Source organism: Corvus hawaiiensis, chromosome Z, assembly GCF_020740725.1.
Source record: "Corvus hawaiiensis isolate bCorHaw1 chromosome Z, bCorHaw1.pri.cur, whole genome shotgun sequence".
NCBI classification, from domain to species: domain Eukaryota; kingdom Metazoa; phylum Chordata; class Aves; order Passeriformes; family Corvidae; genus Corvus; species Corvus hawaiiensis.
In genome coordinates, this window is record NC_063255.1 from 24074529 (window position 1) to 24091319 (window position 16791).

Sequence of the window (16791 nt, forward strand, 5' to 3'; positions counted from 1 at the left end):
GAGCTATGGGGAAAACCTGTCTTATACACAGGTTTTCATCTTTTGTGCTCTCTGTGTTTGTGGTCATCTGGAGGAGGAGAGTGATCTTTTGCCCTGCCTCTGGCAGCCCTCAGAGACCTGTGAGGAGGGAGGGAATCAGCAGGGCCACCTCCTCTTTCTCTCTTGGTGGTGCTCTTAAGCAGATGGTTTCAATTCACAAAATTATTTAAATACAACAAAAATTAGGTTTTAACTTGTTTTGCTCTAAATATGAATCCAGCTTTCCCCCTTTTCACCTCCACTGAGGTGGTCAAACATCTCTGTGATGGCTATACCTAAACAGGAGATGTAATGATAGATACTCAGACCTTTATCTGAAGCTGGATGGTTTGATTTGCTTAGTTGAGACCTAACATAATCTTATTCTAAATACGCATGGGAAAGTAGGTGAAAACTGACTTTACTGCCTGCTGCAACCCCCTAGAGCCAGCGTTACATGCCAGGGACTGGCTGATGCTGGCTCCTGAAGCACTACCTCGGCGGCTCTCACCATTGTCTACTCCATTTGTCTTCAGTATAGAAGTGTAACACTTATTTCATGTCACCCACAATGTGAGGTTTGTGCTTCTGGAGCAGAATTAGGTCCCTAGATTGGCTAAAGATGCTTCTGTTCATATGATGGCATACAATTAGCATGTCAGGGTCCTTTAGATGAACATGACAGGTTTTGCTCCAGGTATACTCCTGGTATACAGAAGTCACTCCTGGTATACAGAATTTGCCAGAAGCAGTGTGACAAGGCAGCAGCTTGGCAGTGCAGATTAAGTCAGGGGAAGTTGTTAGTTTCTTGCTTTCTTACTCTATACTTCAGAAATAATCCAGGAGTATTTTTCCAGGAGATGCACTTACTGCTTGTTTTCTTTTGAAAGGGTATTTGTATGGGAGAGATTGCTTAGCAGCATAAATAGATCTTTGGCATGTCAGGTTTGGGTCTTTTGAAAAGATAACTTTACTTACAACTCGGATACCATCTCCAAATACCTAGTCTATCACCTAGGATTAGCAGGTAGTAGGTACTGGTGTCTTAGAATAGCATTCTGGAGACCATGCTTTTGTGAGAAAATACATGGTAAGACAGTTTTATGTTTTATTATCAATCCAGCTGTACACATAATGGGACTTGCAGCCTAAAACATTGAACAATACAATTGACAAAGCATTTCTTATGTGTTAGGGCATAGATCAGTCCTTCTTGAGTTGTAGTGAGCATGGAAGCACTTCCCTTCTTACAATTCAGACAAATGACACATCATGAAACTGGGTAGGAGAGAGGTCACCTTACTGAAACCTTGCTATGAGAAGTACGCCTGCCAATATTTACAGCCAGGCATCTCATGGCTCACAACTCATTTTCTTAAGATTAGTTTTATTGGGTCCACTGCTACTTTTGTGCCATTAGCATTACAGCATCTGCTAACTTAGTTGCAATTATTTTCCTTATGACTAATGGTGGCTGCTAATTTCAACTTTCTCAGTTCCTGAGTTTTGAAAAATGCTTAAGCAAGTTGCTCAAGAGGGACTGTTGTCAGCATGGCTAATTCATACAGGGATTATGATAGATAAACTGATGCCCTGACCAGAGAACAAGATATAACCCTGCCTTAATAATTTTAAGCATAACATCGTTCTTTCAAATGTGAACAATTGTGTTTTTAATAAGCATAGGAGAAGAATTCACAAAATAATTTTGTTAATCAGCCTGTATCAGTCCCATATTTGCAAGTATGTCAAACATCTCCTTTTCAAAGATGAGATGCACACATGGTAGAGTCATCTACAGGAACTCAGGATCTTGCAGACTTAATCTCATTTAAAATCTCTCTATCTTTGCAGTAGAGATTTAATATAATTAAAAACATACAACAACATCATTTATTCCTGGAATTCATCACGACAAAACAATAACAGACACCGGATATATCTTCCCAGTCTAGCAAGACTGGTTGTGGATGATGCCTACGGTGAAATTACAGAACAGAAAGCAACATCTTTTCTGTTATGGCACTTGCACAAATGTGCAAACTCTCATTTAGATCAACAGGAGGAAGCCATGTACATATGTAGACTATGGGGATTTTTTAAAATTATTTTTGTGGCAGAAAATGAGAAATACAAAGCCGTAAAGGAAAAAAATATGGCTCTTGTTTAAACTCCTGTAATTCCTTTGTTACAGAGCAAGAACTTCTACCACTTACTTTCAGACTGCAGTGCCTTTCATTCTGCAGCTGTAGAAACAGTAATCAGTAGCCCTGGTTTTGGAGATGTTTAAGGATTGTTCCATCTGGATAAGCATCTTTTCTCTGCATTAGAGAGTGCAGAGAACAGAGATGTGTAATTGAATAGATAATTACTATCCAGCAGCAAGAAGACTTTCATTTGTGTTTCTTTTTAGGGAAAGTATTCTACTTTTAATCTGTGAATCACTTGAAATGCAGGTGCTAGAGGAGGAAGGATATTATTACATGCTAAATGACAAGAATCAATTCAAAGTAAATTTTCACAGTAGTCATGTAGCTGTAGGAAGTAAATAATTGGTGATCCCCTACTGACATACGTTGGTATGTCTGCAGTGTAGTTGTGTATGTATTTACGAATCTTATTTGGGCTTGTGTACTTCACTTTGTTGCTAAGTAATATAATATAAACATAACCTAGCCTCAAAGGAGGGCGAAGAGAGCTTAGGACAGAGCCTAAACCAGGTTCGGCTTCCATCTCTGGTAGTTTCCTTTATGAAGTTCATAATCAACAACTTGGCTTCTTTTATTGGCCTCTGCCATAGCTGGGCAGACAGAACCCCTTCCCCACAGCCAGTGCTGCCTGACTTGCAGCTGAGCCACAATGCACCAGCAGCACCCTGCCTGCACACCCGGGGAGGAAGCTAAATTAGCTGCACCAATATTATCTCAACCACAGAGCTTGAGCAAGCCCCTGTGTTTTTTTGTGGGGAGATTAGAGCCTGCAAAGGCTTTGGGGAGAGCAGTGGGGAAAGGGAGCTGACATGTCAGGAAGGCTAATGGGTTTGGGAGTTCAGTTTTTTTTACTGGTGTTTTGCCATGCTGGAGCAGGGCTGCCTTGCCAGGCACATTTACCAAAAGAAGATAAAATAGTTCCGCTTCTCTAAAGTCTTTCCAGGATGCTGATGGCTTCATCTGGAAGGCTTCTCATGGGTCACTCCCTTCCTCTGTTCACTGTCCACTGTCTGCTAGCTCAAATGGGGCTTGATTAAACTGTTTCCTGACAGAAGCATGGGGGAAAAAAGCATGTAAAAATTGGGTTGCATCAGTCAGAAGACCAGCTGTGTCCCAGGTGCACACCAAAGAGTGTCTCTGGTTTATTCAGGTGAATGCATGGATGCATTTTGCTGTCGTGTGGCTTAGCTGGCTGTGTCACTGGCAGCTGCATCTTTAACAGGTAGGTGTCCAGTCAGCTGAAGCAGAGGTTTGTGTTTTCAAAGGCTGCTGCAGGCAGGCCAGAGAGCATTAAGCTCCCTTGGAAACTTAGTTGAAGCCTGTCTGCTTGGGCCCAGCTGCTGCAGCTTTGGGCCTCCCTCTGTCACCCCAGCAGTTTCTCCTCCAGCATTACTGGGGAATGACTCAGCTTCTTCTTTTCCAGGGTCTGATAGGCTTTTTTTTCCCCCTGACACTTGCCCTGCTCAGTCCCAAGCAATGATAGCTCTCTCAAAGTACTTTTTCTTCTCAGGTGTCTCACAAGCTCTCCTGCATTCTTTCTTCTGACCTTTTAATGATTTCCCTCTATGACTGTCCCTGTTTTCTCCTTTTCTTGGTATCTCAGAGGGTTCCTCCATCAGGAGTTGTTGCAGTACCTGGCAATAGTTCAGTTCCAGGAGTGCAGCTTTACCCTCAAATGCAAGGAAACTTCTCTGCAGTTTTCTACAATGAAGAGGTGAAATTGATTTTCAAGCCAGCTGTGTGTGTAACAGTCTATCTTTGCTGCTGAAAGAGTTTGTTTTATGTCTCTTGGGCTGAGTTGTTGTTCAGCCTGTTACACTTGCTTGGCATTGTTTTCATTTTGGGAGGCTGGGTGATAAGGAAGATGGCCTGAGCAGAGTGTGATAGGAGCCATCTGAAGGGGACAAGGATCTGGAGCTGCCTGTGGGGTGGGTGAAGTAGGATCCAGCCACACAGGGTGGGCTTGTATTGTGTGCAGCCATGGGACTGCAGACTCCTGGCTGCTGGAAGGTAAGGACGCCAGTGAGTTGCGGAGGAGGAAGCTGAGGAGGAAGCGGGAGGTCAGCCAGGCCTTTCATCATAGAGGGGAGAAAAAGCAGGAGACACAAGTTGAGGTAGAAGGAGCATGAGGCATCTAGAGCTCGTCCATGCTCAGAGCGTAACGCAAAAAGTATTGGTAGTTGGAGCATAGTTTAGGACATTCTTTTATAGGTGGCATCACCCTGTACAAAAGCAGTACAAAAGAGAAAGAGACGAACTGGTGAGTAAGGAAGAAATCACCTTGTGAGCTCACATAGCCTGCAGACAATAGAAGCTGTTGCATGGCCAGGGACCCAAGCAGCAGGAGAGCAGAGCAAGAGTTGGTTTTGCCCTTGAAAGCAAGGAAGCTTCTTGTTTGTCTTTCTAAAATGCAGAGCATGCATTTTTCAAAAAGCGTATTTCCTCTTTGGATTCAGCTCAGAGTTCTTCTTTTCTGATGCCAGAATTCTGAATACTTGGGGTGGGAAGAAAGTAAAAAGGGAGGGGAGAGGGATTTCTGATGGAAATCCTGACAGTCTGAACTGCTTTTGCTGTCTGCGGTATAGTGCTTCCTGTAACCTATATGGCCCAATGCCAGCATGATATCTGATACACACTTGGCTGCTGAAAGTTCAAGCAAAGGGGACTGTTGTCTTGGAATATGCCAGGGAAGGAAAACTGAGTTCAAGTGCTAAATTGCTATTGAGCCTGAAGGAGAGCATTAGTAACTTCAAAGAAATAAAATGAAGATTTCAGTGTTCTGTTAGATTCAGTGGTCGACTCATCTCCTGCGCTATCAAGGTAGGTACTTGGAAACCAGTAGACATGCAGCAGATTAAAATTAATAGAAAAATAAACAAAAATGTCAGGTTTTCAGTGATCAAGTTTGGCAGCTGATTATCTTGGCAAGCATAAATCTCTTCCAACAAACAGTGCTTAATGTGAGAGAGACTCTCATGCTACCCACTGAGAAACATTTTACTGTGCCGCATGTGCACACTGAGGTCTCTTACTTCCACCAGCACAGGTGAGATGCTGAGCACTTCTTTACACCCCTGCCCTGGTGATGTGGGAAAGAGTGCTGGTGACCCCAAGAGGCCATGGGGATGTCAAGAGGGGCACAAGGGCTCTGTTTCTGTCAGAGTTTTCATTCCAGGCCTTCAGAGCCAAGACAGATGCTGCTGTTTGTATATAGATTGCAAACACAAGGAAAATATTTAAACTTAGCAGATGCTGTGTTCTCACTCAAACACAAGAAAAAAAGATGAAAAGAGCTCTTTCGAGAAAGGGGGCTAACTTTTGCTTATCTTCTGTCTTTGGTGTTCCTGATGTGGTGGTGAGGAAATACGTGGATTTGAGTTTTTTTTCCTTACCCAGTGCAGATGCCTTGCACTCTGCTGCTGCATAGCTCATGAAGCCACATGAAATTCTCCCCTTCCTGCATCTCCATTTGCCTTTTCCTTCAGGCTGATTCCTCTGCAGCTCCTCTCCCCAGCCCCCAAAGTGAGGTTTTGTTTGTACTACAGGATCAGTATTGAGGAAAGGTAAGGCCGTGAAAGAAGTAAGCTGCAGCCCTTTTACCTCTGCTTAAGCTAAGGCAGGTTGTTGTTTTGGCCTCCCTTACTGAGCTATGGTCATATTTCATTCCCTTTCTGCTAATCCTGCATAAGTGATTGGTGGTTTGGAGGGCATGGCACTCACTAGTTGAACAGCAGTGGAAAAGGTTATGGTGAGTGGTAGGAAATATACTGGGTCTTCCCCTCTGCTTCTTTCAAATAATCTTTCATGGACAGAATATTTGGTATGGCCTTTCCTTCCCTGATTCAGGAACCTCCTGGATTTACCACCCACAACTGAATTTCTCATTTAGCAGCGCTGACTTGAGTCTTTTATTGGGTCATCCTAGATTAAAAACACTCAATGCTTTATTGGGTTTTAAGGTAAAATGTGAGAGGTGGCTGTGCCTGATCAATGGCCCTGTGAGTGGAGAGTCTTTGTTTACCTCTGTACTGCTGAAACTTGTGTACATTTGGGATTTCCCCTGTAAGGTTCTTTATCTTGACTTAGTTGCTGGGTTGACAGCCACCACACAGGAGCCCCCAGAGTGTGGTGAGTTCACACGGCTGACAGCCAGCAAAGAGGCAGCAGTGTAATTTCAGGGCTTGGGACTAATTTTACTTCGAGTCTGCACATTTTCTTTCCTCCCAACTAATGGGTACTCTCACCACATACATAAAAATTATTAAAAGCTAATGGTGAATTTGCCCTCCCCTCTCTTAAAAACAGCAGTCTGCAGGCTCACACGTCGCTTCAGAGAAGTCTAAGCAGTAAGGTCATACCAATATAAAAAACGACCCCCAAATTCCCCACATCAAGATAATAAACTGAGTTGTTTTGTGGGTTTTTTTGGGGGGTAGTTAAACATAATGGTTGAGTGTCCTACAGGTAGTCCCCTACACTGTATTCCTACCTCTGTTTCCAGATCACAACAGCACTAATGTCATCAGATGTTTGCATAGGTTTGGTTATGAATAAGTATCTTCGACTTGCATAATACATGGAAAAAGAAACATGAGAGTAGGGACCTTATCCTCTTCCTCAGCTTGGAGAAGGCAGTGGTCAGGGAACAACTTTTTCTTCTGGTAACTGCATGCCCTTATAGTACCCTGAGACATTCTAAAGGGAAAAAAATCCGTGCGGGTTTTGAGCCATCAGCTGGTTATAGTTTTAAGCTACTAATTCTCCTGCCTCAGCTTAGGATATCCCAAGTACACTGAAATCTATATATGTGAGCGGCCATCTGCAGTGATTGTAGGTATGAAGGTATAGACCTTGCTTCAGTGCATTGCCTGCTGGCAGCCCTCCCCGCCTCAACAGCCATGCTTCCAACTTACCCCAAAACACATTGGCCTGTGTTATCTTGCACCAACTGAAGTGTCCAGGTAGGCTTTTAAAGCACTGACCTTCTTAACGTTGTGAATTTTTCTTTTGTTTCTTATGCAGCATTTCCAAGTGGGCCAGAGGCCATTTCCAACGCACTAGGGCATGCAAAGTCTCCCCTTTCCTTCTGGACAAAGACCTACTTGCCTCTGGTCAGCTGCTTGTGTTTGGTGGGTCTGGCAGCCATCCAAGGGGGCTGAAAAGCAACTTCAGAGGCAGGTCTGGGGCCCTGTGCTGTGTGTACTGTAAGCAGTGTTCCATTCAGCATCTCACCCTTTTCCTATAGTCAGTGTGGAGTGCTAGAAGCACCATGTCAGCTGGCCTGAGCCCACCTCTTGAGCTCTCATCTGATTATAATGGTATTACTGAATCACTTCACGGGCTGAAGGTGTCTGTTGTGCAGCTGCCAAGTAGGAGGTTGTCCCTTCCCCTGTCTGTCAGCGGGCAAAGTGATCAAAAGTGCATGAGTGGTAACCTGGTAGCATCCCTGCTGGGTTTGTCAGGGAAAATTTGCATATGGGAAAGCCTACTTGGCTTAAGCTAGAGTAGTACATTGGACAGAAATTTAACACATGAAATGGCTCAGGTAGCATATTGACACATGTGCAAATGTGAGCAATAAAGGCAGGATGCCTGGCTGATGCAGTGTCCCTGGACTGATTCTTAATCTCCTGTGGTTTTGCAGAAGATGAAAACAATCAAGATCGATGCCACTGGGGATGCAGCCCACCTACACTGCACTGCAAAGCTAGTCCCTCCCTGCTTTTACCCTTTTACCCTTTTTCTCTTCCTCTCAAAATGATGCTGCTCAGTTGTGCTGCTCCATAGGAGCCTGGTGCAGTGCCACCTCATTGATCACGGCTGCTTAATTTCCTGTTTCTTCAGCAGTATTTAAAAGCTTCTTTTACTATTTTGCTAGGAAATGAGTAGATAGTTTCAGGCTTTGCAATGGAAATTGGCTTTGTTAGTATATGCTCTTGTTTAATATGGCACAACAACAGCTGCACAGGAGACTGTCAAAACTAAATAGCATGCCTTCACTTGGCTAAACTACCCTCTGCCTACCTCCTGTCTCAAGGGTTGCTTCCAAGGAAGAAAAAAACGTTTTCCTCAGATCTGACCCCAGCATATAACATGACATAAAAACATCCACAACGAAAGGCTGGTCTGTTGGTTTTCCACAACGTTGACCTGGCAGCACTGCTGCAGTGTATAAAAACCAGGAGGAGCAATAGCTTGCTGCAGCTGCAGGCCCTTGAAAGGGGACAAGTTCTTGGTGCACAAATACAAAAAGTCTTCTCCTATAGGGAAAGCATTAATGAGCTGTCTTCTGAAACGTTGCACAGTCATGCAGTCTGCTATATTGATGTTCTCGGCATGCTGTAAAGTTTTGCTTTGGTTTTTTAGGAGAAAGGAGTTGCTTTTACACCATTTAAGTAAAGAATGCCTGATGGTTAATTGGCTGCTGTAGTCAGGAGATATGTAGTTATCTAATAATAACATTAAAATCTAAATCTCATAAAGGCTTCTTTTTGAAAGCAAGTAATTAGGGCCTGATAATAAAAGGTTATGTGGCCAAATTGCCTTCAGTGAAAGATGTAAAAATGTTCTCTACTGACAGAACCTACACTAAAGAGTTATAGATGAGGTGTCTGGGTAAAAAGTCATTTGAATAGTTTTCTGTTGTCATTCCTAGGCATCTGGCAACACTGTGTGACATTCTTTCAAGCCTCTGTTTTGAGGATTCCTAAGAGGAAAAGTAACTGAGAACTGGCAACAACCAACAAAAAGGAAAATGTAATTTTGAAAAATTATCATACTGATTTCAGTAAGTGGGATAGTGCTAATTAAAAAGTAGGAACAACAATATGTGTACAGCAGATGCTGCAGTCTCAGCAGTGCAGGTGTGCCCAGAGAGGTGGTTAAATCTAGAACATGGCAAGCATGAGCCCTGTGAGCCTGTAGAGGAGCACAGTGGAAAACAGCTTGTAATGTTTTCAGAGTGAATTTGTTTCTCCCAGCAAGGTGAACAAAGAGCAATAATTCCACAGGTAGATTGGCTTTGAATTAAAACTAATTTATTGTTCAGCAGCATGAAGAACTGAAAATATTCATTGCAGAAAACTTCTTCAGACAGAGCACTCAATTTTTATTATCTGTTCTTTTTCTTGAATATTGGCTTCTTTTCAAAGACACAGGCATGAGCAAAAACTGATTTATTAAGAAAAATAAATCTCTATCATTAATATTTACAGTCCTCCTGCCAGCTATGTCTCAAGGCAAACCGTCAACAGAAGATAGTTTTTCTCCTTCTTGTCCCTCTGCATCCATGTTTCCAGGAGCAGTGGGGGTTCTTTTTGAGGGGTGTCTGACTGCAGTAGTTGAACAGTTAAGTGCTTCGGTTTGCTGGCTTCTATTTCAGACAATTTAGGCAATGGTTTGCACTGTTGGTAGGAGCATCATCTGCCTGTTTTGTTCAAGCTTTAGGGTCATTGAGATGGGCTCTGTGACTGTCTCTTCTGAGGGTAGCAGGAGGCAAAGCTCCTCTTTAATTGAACATTCCTTTCTGGGTGGATCGGGAGAGTCAGGAAGGGACCCTGCTCAGCTCAGCCATTGCTCTGGATATCGGAGATTTGAATATGTGATGAGAGGTCTGTGCCTCTCCACTTGCTGTTAGCATGAATCAAAGGAGTGCCTTTCTGCTGTGGGTATGTTGAATTGACTTAATGGAATCATCTTTATTTACTCTCCCTGTCAAGCAGGAACCAGTTATTAATGAAATAAGAAATTACGTTAAATATTAGAAGTAAGGCTAAGAGGCTCATGAGAAGCTTTCTGTCTGCACTGAAATGGAGTAGTAGCAAGGAGGTTTGGTAGTGAAAATACTACTTTTTTTTTTTTTAGTTTTATTATGCTGGTCCAGTATAGGAGTTACAAAGACCTGTTCTTCCTGTCTATCTATAGCTATCTGAAATCAGGTACATACTTGACTGTATTCAAATCCATAGTCAAGGCTTTCCTCCAGATTTTGTTCTCATCTGTGAGAAAACAGCTGAAGTTTATCAAATTATGGTCTTTTATAGTATTTATTAGATTTACATATCCAGGAATTTTCTGTACTTTTTAAAAAAAGTCTAAGTCAGTAAAGTCCTGATGACTACATCTGGCAGCAATGCTGTGCCTTTTGGAATCCTGAGTTTTGGGTAATGGCTTTTCAGCTTGGGGGATACATTCCATTAACCAATAGCTTTCAGGAGTTGCTCAGTGCTCTAGTTCTGATAAAAACTGATGGATGTATCTTCTTGGTCCTGCTTGTGACACTCAGCCATAAGACAGGTTTGCTGTTAAACACAAGATGTCTAGGTTTGTGAGTGATGGAGTGGTAAACTTAAAAAACTTCTGTGTTGGCAGCAGCGATGCTGGCATTTCAGATTCGGCTTCTTAATTCAGTGATGGTGATTTTTACCTACCAAAGGGCTTGTGATCATAAGAGAGAGCAGCGACTGGCCCATACCAATGTGCAGTCAGAAAGATACATAGAGTGGTCATGCCGGCTGCGCAGAACAGGAAACTAGTGATGAATAGAGGAGAAGGAACTGCTAGTGTTTAGTCTGAAACGGCAGCAGGGCTCAGCAGGATGAATGCACAGCTTATCCAGGTCTGTCCAAGATAAAGCAATACTTTATACTTAATGTATTTGGCCAACCAGCCAGGAAACACTGCATAAAATTTGTCATTGGTTCTTAAATGTAAGCAGTGATGAAATCCCTCCACAGAGAATGGATATCACTCACTAATGGATTTTGCCGCCCCAAAGAGTAAAGACATTTAGGTCATTCATGCCCATGGTGTTGTGTCATTATTAGAAAAACGCTGGAGGAAGGACTTTCTTTTGTGAAATGTCTGGCATTCACAGACATTAATTTTAGACAGTTGGATGATGGTTTTTGCATTTTGTGTAAATTAACTGCTTACTAGCTAGGACCCACCTTTTCACTGTTGGTGAGGAAAATTTCATGCATCGGGCTGAATTTCTTTAAAAAAAAATTAAGGAACCTTAACATACTGCAGAGAAGTCTAACTGCTAGTCTAACTTAATGGAAGGAGATGTAAAGTCTTTGAACCTGTTCTTTGTAATCTCTTGATTATAGGAAAGAAAAAAAGACTGGTTTTAGTGCACAACTACTTCTAAAAGGTGACAGCACTTTTAGCAGCTGTTTTCATCAGGATACCAGGTTAAATAAAGGGCTCTAAAGTGCAGGAAAAGTTAATCAGAAATATTTATGGGATCTGGAAGGCTATATTCATTTTCTGGATAAACTGGTTGTGTTGAAACAAAAGCTATTTTTCATAATTTTCCTGTTCTTCTAAGTAAAATTTTAAGGTAAACAGAAAACAAATTTTGATACCTGTGATACCTATGTTTAGCTCCTTCCTACATTCCTTGTGGGAGGGAGGTGTGCATTCAATTCATTGTGATTTTTTTAGTACCCATAAGAAAGCACTGTAGCCACTAGCGTATTGGACATTTTGATTAAGTCTCCTTTCTTTGTGCAAAGACACAGGCGTGCAGAGACACTAATGTGACTTTCAATTTCCTTAATGAAGCCCTTCACTGCTTAGATGGTCTTCATAGAGAAACCTATGAATATGAGAGACAATCACATGGGCAAAACATCTACTCTGAGCTTTTCACTTCCAGCCTGAGGCACAGCAGAGTGTTTGGGCAGTTTAGCAAGATGGGGAGTTGAGGCTTTTGCTCCTGGCATCACTAGAAAAGTGCTTTCCTTCTGAAGTAGTCACCTGCCTGTTTGGAGGATCCCAGGGTTATGTATGCACTAGCTGTGAGTACTTGGATCTGTTTGTTTGAGGCTGACTCCAGAATCCCTCTGTTATGAGAGCAGCTTACTGAACTGGCAGTATTATTCTTCTGCTATCCTTTCACAACATAAATCACAGGGTAGCTTCAAATTTAGTTAAAAGACTGCTTGGCATATACTAGGGAACAATCAGTAAAGGAAGGTAGGATGGATGAGATGGCAGTTTTCTCCTAATCCTGGTAATTACAAGTATTAGTGACCATGATAACCATTACTAGATGTGCTGCATTTAGTGTCAAACTGAATGTTTGTTAAACTTCTTTCTGTTTTTATTTCTAGGGCTCTTCCTTATCTTAGGCTTGATACTTTACCCTGCAGGTTGGGGATGCCAGAAGGCAATAAGCTATTGTGGACCTTATGCTTCTGCTTACAAACTAGGAGACTGCTCCTTGGGCTGGGCTTTCTACACAGCTATCGGCGGCACTGTTCTGACATTCATCTGTGCAGTCTTCTCGGCGCAAGCTGAAATAGCCACATCCAGTGACAAAGTGCAAGAAGAAATAGAAGAAGGAAAAAACCTTATCTGCCTCCTTTAACTCCAGTGGGGAAAAATACCAGCACCTGGATCTTTATCTGCTTTCCATTGACTGGACAAGCAGATCCATTTACATGTTTTTACCATTTGTGTGATTGAGCCCCATGCATTCCAGCCCTGAACTACTGAAAGGGTCTTTCTTACTTGCTGGGCAATGAGGATCAGAGAAAGGATCCCAAGAAAGCAGAATGTAAATACTTGGGGATATTTTAGTTTCATTCTGTGATCAGGACACAGTGGAATATATTAATCCAGCTGGGGATGTGAGTAATCACGTGTATATAGCAGGAATGTTGTTGTTGAAACTGACAAATTCTGATTGATTGGATTGCCTAACCCACCTTGGTCACTTTGAAGAATTGGGTTTAAAATAATAAAAGCCAGCACATTTTTTTTCTTTTCTTAAGCAAAAGAGAAGCCTATTTTAATGAGGCTTTGTTTCCAAGGGCTCCCCTCACTGGTGAATATTTCTTCACCATCATCACCTGGTTTGGTACCATTTTCATGGAGGTGCTTTTTGGTACTGAACTTCCTAGAAGTATAGTGCCTTCTTGGATATTAACTGTATGTTGGAGAGAGCAAAGCTGACGTTTACACCAATCTTTCGGCATTTAGAAAGTTAAGTTTCTGCCAGGTTTCTCTCTCTTGAAACTTACGAGCACAAGGTGTGTGCCACTTGTTAGTTACTTAGCAGGTAAATATTTTTTCCACTGACTAGTCAGAGAAGCTGTTGTTAGACTGGCTCTCACCTGATTCAGATAAAACTGAAATATTTCTACAGTCTTTATTAAAACTTCTGAAATCCTAAGCGGACAACAGCTCCCCACAGCACCAGCCTTACCTGGGCTGCAGCCTCTCCTACAGCTGTGGATCTCACATTGTACTTCAACAGTATTACTTTTTCTCTTTCACGTCAGTGAAACATCATTCCCAGTCTACATATCAATCTGTCTCATGACCCAGATGCACATGAGACTTTAGGAAATTTAAATTTTTCAGGAAACCTTGACAAATTCCATGTGGCTGGGAAGATTTTTTTCCTTTTTTTTTTCCTTTTTTTTTTTTTGGTGTGTGTAGTAGTAGACCTTTTTCCAACTAATACAGCAGAAATTAAATAGACCTTGCCACAAATGACTTTTTTTTTCTCAAAGCCAGCTGGTTGTGTTATTTGTGGTGTTGTCTCACTTACTAGAACTACTTCTGATATCAAGTTTGTAAGGTGTTTGAAAAAACAAAGGAATGATACAACTGTGCCATAGGAGCATTGGGGATAATTCATCTGAGAAGTAGTGCTAATGAAATACTAGGTGAATTTTAGATTCCTCTTCTTACTTCTTCTTAATTTAATCATCCAATGACAGTGTTGCTTCACTGTGTTACACAGAGCAGAGATTCTTGGTTTTGCCTGGTCAGTCCCTTAAAATGTGCCATTAGTTATTAAAAAAATCATTGTTACTGTCCAGGTAGGTAGCTGCTTTCAAGGCACTGCTGAAGTCCTTCACAACACAAGAGCTGTTCAGCAGTCCCGACGGCGGGCCTGGGGCAGCCTCGAGGATGGGTGAACAGTTGTGGAGCAGGGACCCCCATCCAGCGCCTGCTGCCACTACGGACACAGAGCAGCTCCCAGCCCGCACCTCTGTGCCCACGCCATGGCACCTACAGCCCGCACGTGGACAGAAATACAGGTGACCATTGAGACACAGTGCAACAAGGTCAACTTTTGCCTGCATTCAAAAAGGGATTGTTTTAATCTAGCCTCTTCTTGCATTCACCTGCTCCTGTAACCCACATCCACCATCTTCTATTTTTAAACGGGTAACTCACTTATTTTTTAAATATTGAATTCAAATCCCCTCCAAAAGTTACGGTCTGGGACCAACTACCTGCACAAATCAAGATTTTAATAAAGCAAAATTACCAGCACAAAGTGGTACCTGAGGATGAAAATCACAGCCCACACACCCTGTCCACACCTGTGTTTGTCTCACTGGCTTTGCACACCCCCCCACACCTGAAGGACATGCACTGGGCTTGTACCTGGGGTCCAGCAAGGCTTCCTCCAGGCATCCCTCCTGAGCCCCTGCTGGGGCATGCACTGGACCTGGGCCACCAGCTCAGCTCTGCCCTGCCCTGTGGGGCCCTGCAGTTGGGGAACAGGGGGCAAGCAGTTGTATGAGTACCATATAAACCAGCTAAAATTAATTACTAAGTAGATGTACAGTTTTAGATTTCTTAGGTGGGTAGCAATCCAATGTCCAGGTCACCACTGCCAACAAGTCTTGACACAATATTAGGGTGACAAATGCTGCTTTGGCTTGAGCACTTGATTAGTTAGAATCAGGTCAGTTCTTACAAAGGTAGAGAGGGCATACACCACTCTGGCGGAGAAGTAAACAATGAGCAACCTTCATTCATGTTACTAGCTGACCTCTGCTGTGAGCCACATGACGCTTAAAAAAATCTCAATAGTACATTTTGTTTGGTTTAGTTTGGTATTTTTAAGTACAAAGGAGATATTTTCAGTGGCACGTTTTGCTTTTATTTGTATTCATAACCAAGAAGAATCAGCTTTTCTGCTTGTTGCTGGTATATTATCAGCTTGCTCTGCAACAGCATAATCAACTAACGCAAGAATATCCATGTTCATCACATAGCACAGATAGAAGACAGGCTGGGAAGAAATACAGAGGAAAAACAATCAGAATTTCTTTTCTCAGGGTTCTGTTTTTCTAGCAAGTGATAAGGTGGTATATATTGTGGATTTTTAATTTTTTTCTCCTGGATGAGGTTTTCAGGTGCAGGGTGCACTCAGTAAATTTCACAGCTGTTTAAATTGCTCCTGAAGCTCACCTCAGCAGTAGCTTTCAAAGGCACTTTGGGAAAAAAAAAGAAAAATCAGCTTAAAGCTACTTTAATTGATTTCATGAGGAGGCTGTAGAGTGTAACTGCTTCTTAATGTACATGCACTGCATAGGATCTAGAGGAATTTGCTGTGGATTCTTTAAAACCTGTGTGCCAATTACTTCAGTTTAACTTTTTTTTTGTGGTATTGAAGATTTCTTCAAACATCTGTGGTTTCATCAACTTCTTAAACTTATATTCAATAAAGTGCCATAGACCTTTTTTTTAATTGTAGCATATTTAAATATATATATATATACACAGACTTGTGTGAGATGTGCAATACAAGGAATGGGTTTTGTGGGGTTTTTTTGGTTGTTGTTTTTTTTAAATTTTAGTTTTTGCTTTTAAACAAGTGAATTGAAAAGGGACTTCCCAGGTGAGAAGTGGCTGGAGTTCGGTGGTGTGTGTATATAGAGTAATGCAATAAAATCACTGATGTTGAAGATCAATACAACAGTAGTAACAACAGCCTGAAGATTTAACAAAAGTATCTTCTAGGCTGATTTGAATTACTCAGATCTATGTAATACACTTCCAGTGTGAAGCTGTGTCCATCTCTGGCCAACAACACTCTAAAAGCTGAAAAGGCTCAGCAAGGTTTCTTAGTGTGCTTTATTTGTAATGTGGCACTGCAAAAACATTGCTACTGAGCTATTTCTGGGTTGCCTATATCACCTTTGTATCTATTTTACTCAATAAAGTTCTCTGGATTCTGAGATTTTTTTTTCAGCTAAATCATTTCCATTTTTCATTTTAACCCCCCCACTGAAGTTTCCCATGTCCTAGTGGAAATGGAGAGGAGTTCAGGCCTTCCTTGACAGCCATGGGCACTGGTGCCCAGAGTACAGCAGAAGCAGAGCATAGCAGCAATGCACACACAGCTCCTCGGTATAGGAAGGGCGGCTGCAGCGATCCAGCTAGAATAGGTTTTGAGCCATGGTTTATTTGTGGTACTGTTTTTCTGTCCTTGACTCACCACTATGTACATTTGCTAGCATGAATGATGTACCTAATGTCTTCTCTTTAATCTAAATTTCAATTAAATGTGAGTTTTTGAACTTTTAACAGGAGTCTGACTACCTTAATACAAGCATATTGGACAAGTTGAGCCAAGCTGAGCTTCAATTGTAGCTTTAATAGCATTTAAGGTCCCAGTCCAATGATGTATTTCAGATTCCCATCTGACTTCAAAAATTATTACTGCTTACTGATCAAAAGTATGTCATCTGAAATTGTAACTATGTGTTATACAATACAGTTGCATTAAAGAGACTTTCTAATTGAA

General features: G+C 41.9%; 1 protein-coding gene and 1 pseudogene across 6 annotated transcripts in view; both read left to right on the plus strand.

Annotated features, from left to right (window-relative positions):
- Positions 1–13366, plus strand: part of LHFPL2 (LHFPL tetraspan subfamily member 2) — a 117745-nt gene extending 104379 nt beyond the window's left edge. For all 6 annotated transcript variants that reach the window (XM_048290515.1, XM_048290517.1, XM_048290518.1 and 3 more), the window contains one exon: positions 12347–13366. In XM_048290515.1, the coding sequence (XP_048146472.1) occupies positions 12347–12603 (257 nt within the window). In that variant the 3' untranslated portion in view covers positions 12604–13366. The remainder of the gene's footprint in view (positions 1–12346) is intronic.
- LOC125319798 lies at positions 12655–16791 on the plus strand (annotated as a pseudogene).